At 36.2% G+C, this 9,046-nt stretch overlaps 1 protein-coding gene across 1 annotated transcript; it reads left to right on the top strand.

Annotated features, from left to right (window-relative positions):
- Positions 1-2,993: 2,993 nt before the first annotated feature.
- On the top strand, positions 2,994-8,976 carry trmt12 (tRNA methyltransferase 12 homolog). The gene is made up of 7 exons (XM_041990018.1): positions 2,994-3,169; positions 3,328-3,493; positions 3,589-3,787; positions 3,878-4,028; positions 4,131-4,240; positions 5,013-5,170; positions 5,519-8,976. The coding sequence occupies exons 1-7, from the start codon at positions 3,117-3,119 to the stop codon at positions 5,882-5,884; spliced, it is 1,203 nt and encodes a 400-aa protein (XP_041845952.1). The 5' UTR covers positions 2,994-3,116; the 3' UTR covers positions 5,885-8,976.
- Positions 8,977-9,046: the final 70 nt, after the last annotated feature.

The raw sequence follows: 9,046 nt of genomic DNA on the forward strand, positions 1-9,046 counted from the left end.
AGCCTTGGGTTTTATTATTAAAATACGTTTTGCTTTAAGTTTACTACAAGGAAAGGACTTGTGCAGGTAACATTTTTAAGTGTTTTAGATACCATTTATATGTATGCTTTATCATATGTGGAGTTACACTGATTCTGTTTATCATTGGTCATTGGGTTTAAGATCTAATTTCTTACCCAGGACACATTATTGTACTCTTTATAATCTGGTCTCCTGGCCCTTAAAGACCTCCTGATTAAATAAAGGTAAGAAAAAGAAGGAAAAAAATTCATGATTAATAAATTAAATGTGAGCCATTTCCACTTTCCAAATATACTTCATAGTATTTCAGGTAGTAACATGATTATATATAAGAATGTTCAAGCAAACTTTAAGTATTTTTTTTTTCTGATGATTTTCTTTCTTAGGGAATTTTAATAAATTACTACTGATTATAAAACAGCTCTAACAGATAACTAAGTACAGCCTTAAGCATTTGAACAATGTAATATTGTGTTAATAATGATCTTTAACTTAAAATACCCTAAATCTCAATTATCATTCAGAGCTGGCATCAAATGTGACATAAAATCATCTGTCTCCTACATAGGACACAATGTATGACAGCCTCGTGCAGTCTGTTAAAGTAAAAGCATAAAAAATAATGTAATGATGGGTCAATATTGACTCACCTCAGTCACAGAATTAATATCCCCTCCTGTTTGCTATAGAGGCAAGAATATGACAATGTATCAGAAACACAAAAGACAGATGAACCATAAACAGCCCAGAGAGTAAACAAAAACATTACTCTCGCTCTGACTTATCACAGACAGAAAATCAACTCCACAGTGTCTTCTTAGTTAGAAAGCCTGTGTCTTTCTATCCATCTCAGACAAGGACATTATTAATGCATGAACCATCAGATGTTGCTTTGACCAACTTGCCAAATTGAATTTAAATGTACTCGTGATAGCAGCATCTTAAAGTCTGAATTTAAATTCAGTACCCACTTTTAATGACACCAAGAGATATCAAAGAGGCTGCCGTAGGTTGATCTCTCTGAAAGAAAATGTGTGGAATGACTTATCGCATGAGTTTTAAAATTGACAGATAACTTCACTGGCATAAGGGTAAAAACATTTCAATACTGCCTCTCTGATACTCACAGAAGTAAGTACTGCAGCATTTCTAAACTTCATGACTCAAAAATCTTTTCAAAATGATATTCCATCAATTTTACACCTGGTCATCAGGAATTTGAAATATAAATTAAATTCAGCAAAACAAAAAGGTAATAAACTAAATTTTTGACATCATAGATTTCTTTAAGCTGCTGTGCCTACATAAGATTGAATGAGCACACTCTGTGATGTGTCTTTTCATAGAATAATTGTTCATAATGCGCTTATTTAATAGTTATCAGTTAGTTATTTTAATAGTCATATTCTAAACACAATTATTAGGAAAAAGAGTTTACTGTCTTTTTTTTTGTTTGTTTTCTTACTATAAAACCTTTGTATATCTAGTCATTTTCAGGTGAAATATAATTATCTAATTAGGGAGGCTGTGGTTTAAAGTTATCAGCATGCCAAATGAATGTGTGTATAATTAGAAAGCAGTTTCATACTCTCAGAACAAAAAAAGAGATTTAACTGATACAAAAAAAGGAAAAATACCAACCCTAATCTTAATAAATCAATAGAAACCACAAGTCCCTAGTTTAGAAGTCATAAACATACCTAGAGTTTCTAAAACTAGCTGGGTGTGAAGTGTCTGGAGACATGGCCAAGGTAGAGAAGAATTAAACATGACCACAACTAAATAAAATTCACAGGTTGAAGCATCAAATTAGACCCAAAAAAAAACAGGTACAAAACAGGTCTATCTTGTAAATGAGACTCTGCATCTCAGTGGGATCACCTGTACAAATAAAAGTTAAATAAAAAAAATAAATAAATTCTTGGACACATGGAGATTTCTATGTACGATTAGTGATAAACACAGAGTAACACTTCAGGTCAGGCATCAGTAACTCTCAACTATGCTATCACTCAAATATCAGACATTGGTAGAGTCTTTCTTCAAGCAGTAGTACAGGAATAACTCAAAATAATTAAATAAGATCATGATCTTTCATCAGGACAGTGTGTCATCAAAGCATCAAATAAGTAATTTGATACATTGATGGTGTAATGACTCCATTGCTTGGTGAGAGGCAAACTCCTCAGATATGAAACATAGAGAGTCAGAAACAATAACTAATCATGTATATCCAACTCTGGGTTGCCAACTGTGTTTGTATCTTAGATTTGCTTTGTATCATTCTGTTTTTTTTTTGTTTGTTTGTTTTGTTTTGTTTTTTGGTCAGTTTGAACCCTTTCCTGACTGATTACGGCTACATCTTTGCTATTTTGCACTGGTTCGCTTGTACTTTAATTCTAGTACAAAACCAGAGGCTACATACTTCTTTTATCCCCTGTGAAGGTGCCCTCTATAAAAGGTAGATCCTTTTATAGAGGGACATTTAAAATGTGAAATTAGCAAGAAGACTAGACTTGTTGTTCATGTTGTGGCCTCAGCAAAAATTATGACGAATCTGGCTTGTAAGAGTTAGAAATTTTAATTAAAATTAAATTTTAATTAAAATTTCAGATGTTTATTTACATTCAGGATTTACTAATTGCACTAAACCGGTTAAATGTGATAACATTGAGGGATACAATTTATGTCAGTTTTTGTTTGTTTACGTAACTTCTGCATTACTTTATTTCAGCTGCCATCCTGGCTATTTGTCTCCACCTGTCGGCATCAATCAGTATTTTACATAAACTAATTATCATTCTTGTGTTTTTGTCTTTATGTAATTTAGTATGAGCTTAGTTCTGCAACAAATATGGAACACAAACAAGGCTACAGTCATCAACTTAAAAAAAATTAATGTCTCATTTTGGAGAGGTCAGATTAAAAAACGCAATGCGGTACCAGCCATTAGTTCGCGTCCGTTCCTCATAATAATCCGACTAGAAACACAGAGTGTCATGGCGACGACTACCGGCTAATTTCTACAATTTCCTTTTCGATTAAGTTAGCTTTCTTTAAACGTAAGTACAGTAGATTTGTTTGTTTGCAGATAGATGGACGGCGTGCCTTGTCTTCGTGTGTCTAGCTGTCATGCGCAGCATTTCAGGTAATCACCTCTATTAAATCTGCATATGCTAAACTAGCTAGCAGTTAGCATAAGGCGATCAGAGACTGCTGATGTAAACTGGAAAAAAATTAGTTTTTATATCAGTTTAATGTGTTCTGTCTATACGGAGTACCTGATACGTTTTCTTTATCTTGTAGGGGATTTCTACAGTCAAAGGGAGCTCTTGACAAGACCTTGTCTTTAGTTAAAGACTCAGATGAAACAGTTCTCCTTCCGTTGTTACCATCCTGTCTGCCACTACTTGATCTTCAGTCTTTCAGAAACACTGAAGCGCCACACATTTGTGAAATAGTTTGGAGTCAGGTAATAACAGTTTAAATAAATAATGTCAGCAGTAAATGGCATTATACTGAGTTGATTTTCTTTTTTCCCTGCCATCTCTGTTATTTTCACTACAGTCTCCACTGCAGTCAAAGAAACAAAGAAGGGTGATAAGTGGTAATAAACTAGAGAAAATCATCCAAGAGCTGTTGGAGTCTCATGGCGAAAGATGGATAGAGGAGCTAAGAGGGGACCTCCCTCATAACTTCCAGCGGCATGGGGATCTCGTCCTGTTAGGAGATAACTGTTTCACCCTGCCATTATGGGATAAAATGGGTAGAGCTCTCAGACTTGACCATATTTTTTTTTTATTAAAAACTGTAAAAATATTTTGGTCATTCAATGTTTTGCTTTTCACAAATTTAGGTGATCAGTTATGGAGTGTCGTGGCCAAAGGGCTGGGGGCACAGCGTCTGGCAAGGATGAGCCGAATATCCAAGGATGGATTTAGGTCCCCTGTGGTGTCAGTGCTGTTGGGTGATCACAGCTGGGTCAGACATGTGGACAATGGTATCAGGTAAGTGTCTCTTTTTTTGTTTGCTTTCTTAATAATTTATAAAGAAACTCCCAATAAATATGTAAAGCTTAAAAAACATGTAAAACTTCACATTTGTTTCAGCTATGAGTTTGATGTTACCAAGTGCATGTTCTCAGCTGGAAACATAACAGAAAAGCTCCGGGTGGCTGGATTTAACTGCAGAGAAGAGACAGTAGTGGATTTATATGCAGGTAGGAAATATATATCATCTTTTTGTTGTGAATTACTTACAGGAACACAAAGGGCTTAATGAAATGTTTACTGAGCTAAACAAACTTCGATATATTCAAGATCATTATACACATGTCATTCAGCTTTATGATTGTCCCTGCTGACTGAAAACCGTTGAAAGCCCTTGCTAAAGTGGAACATAATAACAAGGTGTTCCGCTCCTGGAATTAAAAACACTCTTTTTTGTTTGTCTGACACATTTTTTGTACATTTTTGTTTAAGCAACATTCTCGTCTTAGAGTGAGAGTACACAGAGGCACTGTGCAAAAACAAAGAAAATAATGTGTACTGCATTTTTAGTGGCTTTAAATGCTGCCGAACCATCTTTACTTATTTATGTATTTGCATACATATAAAGGAGATTGTTTCTGTTCAAAGATATGCATGTTAGGTTAATTGGTCACAATTCTCCCATGGAGTTAGTGTGAGCATGAATGCTTCTGTGTCTCTGTGTTGGCCCTATAATGGATTAGGTACCTAGTAGCTGGGATAGGCTCCAGCCCCTTAAGAGCCATGCACTGGAATAAACCGGTATATATACAATGGATGGAAAGATGGATATTATTCAAATTTAGTTCGTGTACCTTTTTTTTTTTTTCGCATTTCAGCTAGTCCAGTTTTTGTTTTACCTTACATTCATTTGAATCTGATTGCAGCTGTAGTCTAATTAAACCACAATCTGAATAATGAATATTATTGATCTATAATGATCACATTTATTTCTTTTATCAGGTATTGGATACTTCACTCTCCCTTATCTGGTTCATGCAAAGGCCAGTCATGTTCATGCCTGTGAGTGGAACCCTGACTCGGTTAAAGCTTTACAGAAAAACCTCGAGGCAAACCGAGTGTCTGACCGCTGTACTATTTATCAAGGAGACAATCGTCAAGTAAATTGATTTAAGATGCAATATTTATTACACACACGCGCACACACACACACACACATGTGTGTGTGTGTGTATATAAGTTTTTTTTTCCCTTCAAACAACTGACAGCTTCTCAACAGGGATGACAGTAAAGTTTATTTAATGTTTATTTTCCTCCTCTAGTGGTAGTATTAGTATCTTATCACAACTCTCTTTTTGCTTTTCTTCTTTATTGTTCTCATTTATAATTGTAAACCTGATTCTAGCATCACAGTAGCAGTGCAAAATGTTAACTGATCTTTTAAAGTAGCTGCAAGATATGATATACCTCATAATTCTCTTTTCTTTTTTTCTTTTTTTTTCCCCCAGCTCCAGCTGTGCAATGTTGCAGACCATGTGAACTTAGGTCTCATTCCAAGCTCTGAGGATGGCTGGCCTGTTGCCTGCCGGCTGCTGAAGAGATCAACTGGAGGAATTTTACACATCCACCAAAATGTCACCTCACCAATACAGAGCACTGCAGCTAATGATCCCAATCAGAGACTTTCTGGGAAGAAAGCTGACAGGGAGGCGTGGCAGGCCTGGGCTAATGAAACAGCAAACCACATAGTTTCTCTTTTAAGGGACCTCACTGGTGCACTGTGGGTAACTAACATCCAACACATAGAGCATGTTAAGTCATATGCACCTCATGTCCACCATGTTGTGTTGGACTTGGAGTGCAGACCATCCTGAATTAACATGTATATTAAGCAGACACTGTGGTACCAAGCAGCTTGAAATGTTCCAGTGGCCTTATTCCAGAGAAGATGTAGATTTTCCCTATACAAACAAACAAGTAGTTCAGGTTGTTAAATCAACTGCTGTAATCTTTTCTAAACCTTTATTTATCCAAGGCTAATTGATGGAGCACAAACATCAGACTCATGCAGTTCTTCTTTGCTGTATCTGACAGGTGGCCAGATCAGACACTAGTGACTGGATGTTCGTCTCTTTTCAGAGAGCCGGCTCTTTTGCCTCTGCTCTCAAAGAAGAGTCAGCTCTTTTGGCTCCCAAACGGCTCTTACTTTAGCATCTTTTTTAGCCCCATAATTTACCTTAACTTTTAAAAAAAAGTAATGGTTTGTGTTTTAAAACTTGTTTGAATTCAGAATTTTTACAAGAAGCCTTATATTTGCCTCCTTTTGTGCATTTATTCTGATACAAAACCACTTACTTTTGTTTAATATTTCAACAAAATTCTTAGATTGCACAAATGAACAAACAACAGCAAACAAATCCATAAAACAGAGCAAGAACCAAACTCAAGAAAGCAGCATTAATGTCCTCAGTGCAGGTTGGTGTTCAAAAAAAAATTTTTTTTTCCTCATTCAGCGCGAGCCGGCTCTTCTGATTCACTACAAAGCATCAGCTCTCAGAGCGCATGGCACATCACTATCAGACACAGTCTTATTTGCTGTCCACCAAACAGCTGCCTTGCTCAAGGACACATCATTGTTGCCACCGTCTGCAGACTTCATTATGACTCAGTAATATATAGGAAAAACCAAAGTTCTTAAATTCCAATGTAGCTATGGTTTAGCCAGAGCTAAAAGTGCACATCTACAAGATTTATAACAAGATGTTGATACAGTGGGATTTTTTTTTCTTTCTTTACTTTCAGTTTGTAATTAGATCTTTAAGAGAAGGAAGTGTTCAGTTCAGTGCAGTGTTTCTGGTATGCCTGGAAAATCTTAATGAATGATGGAAATGGAGAGTACAGATGCTTTCATGCAGAGGAGTTAATGAGAGTGAATATAATGTGAATCACATGACACGACTTTCACAACCATGAGACTTGAACTTTGCTGAGTAGATCAAAAGATTAATACCCAAATAAGGAAATATCTTCTGGATGAGTGGGGTTCATCCGTTCAGTCAGACTAATGAAGCTGCTGCTTTCCGTTTTCCTTGTTTACACATCTATATCTGCTGAGAAGATATATATTTACGATATACACAAAAAACAGATTGGATTTTACTACGATTTTTCTGACCATTCCTACCATTTGATTTTCTGTATTTTGTATGAGGCAGGTTGACCTAATGTTAAAGACGCACTGTGTAGTCAATAGAGGGTTAGTATAGCTATGAACATGTTAAAGTTTATATTAATAATTTGCATGTGATTTGCCCATTCCTGTTTTACACCATGGTAAGGACTTCTCATCCAATAATTAATAATAATAATAATACAGTTTATTTAAAAAAGCGCCTTTCAAAACACTCAAGGATACTGTACAGAAGAACATCAAAATGGTTAAAAACAATTAGTACAAAACAGAACAGAGGACAACATTATGATGGTGCACGTGTGATTAGATGATGGACTGTCTGAACAAATGTGTTTTGAGTTGTGATTAAAAGAGAGTCTGTGGTAAAGTCTATAATTACATATACAACAAAGGAACAAATACATATAAAAATAAAAATGTAATTGATATTGAGTGCAAACATTATCACCAGAATTTAATTACGTAAACTAAGCACAAAAAATTCAAATAGTATTTGGTCAATTATTTCCCCTCTTTAATATCAGTTGGTGTTATATATAGTTGGAAAGCTTCATTAGTCACCTTTACAAACAGGTATAACTGGTAAGGATTGTGCTTTTGAGGAAGGAGCAACACAGCTAAAACTGTGTGGGTTGTTCCCAAAAATATGCCCAGTCGCCTTCAATATTCTGTTGGTATTCCCTCATGTTTTGGGATTCCAGTGCTGCCATGTGTGTGTCATGACTAGCACACAATTGATAGACATGTCAGAATGAGAGTATGACACCAGTGGTAATCCTATATCTTTAGAATCTGGGACCTAACTCCACCCTCTAGGACAGGGCTACTCAGTTTGGTCCCATGAGGGCCACAATCCTTCAGGTTTTCAATGTTTTCCTGCTCCAACACATCTGACTCACATTCAATGGATCCAACCGCCTATGAAGTTCTGCACAACGATTCATTAATTTGAGTTGTGTGTTGGAGCAAGGAAACATTGAAAACCTGAAGTGTTGCAGCCCTTGTGGTACAGGGAATTGAGTAATTCTGCTCTAGGATCACAACATTCCCCCACAGAGCCAGGATAACCACTGAGTATCTCGAAAATCTGGTATTGGAGCAGATGAAATGACCTGCCATCATTCCAGACCTCAACCCAATTGAACACTTATGGGATCGGCCTGGGAATGCTTTACATGCTTGAGTGACCAACACAACCACACTGGTTGACCTTTAATAACTCTTGGTTGAGGAATGGGACGCCACACTTCATCAAAATGAGATCAGACTGGTGATCAGCGTTGAGGAGGAGGTACCAAGCTGTTGTGACTGTGTAAGGATCTTCCACATACCACTGAGGTCCCTGACATTGTGAAAAAAATTGTGTAAAAATAGCTGATATGCGTTGTTTCCATAATACTGTGGGAAAGCACAATCATCCACATCCAAACAACTTAAAATAAGACTTGATGCCAACAGGGGAATGTTGCAGGGGATTGGGGCATATTTTTTGAGGGGCAGTACCCTCACTTTTAACTGTGTTGCTTGTTCCACAGAAGCATGATCTTTTCAAGACCTCATTGTAAACGTGACTAATCAGGATTTCAATATTTAGATAAGATTAAATGTAAAAAATAAAAGAAAAACTAATACATTAATTAACTCGTCTTTTATAGCCTACCTGAGATTTAATGTAAATGACATCTGCCTCAGGGAAACTTTCAAAACGTTTGTTACCGATGTTACCAATTAGTCTTTTGTTTATTGTCAAATTAATAAATATTTTCTTGAGCACACGTGTCTCATTTAGTCTAATTTAATTTTAATTACAGCATGTAGTAAGTAGGGAGTTGTTTCTCCACAG

Source organism: Melanotaenia boesemani, chromosome 7 (genome assembly GCF_017639745.1).
Source record: "Melanotaenia boesemani isolate fMelBoe1 chromosome 7, fMelBoe1.pri, whole genome shotgun sequence".
In the NCBI taxonomy this organism is placed as follows: domain Eukaryota; kingdom Metazoa; phylum Chordata; class Actinopteri; order Atheriniformes; family Melanotaeniidae; genus Melanotaenia; species Melanotaenia boesemani.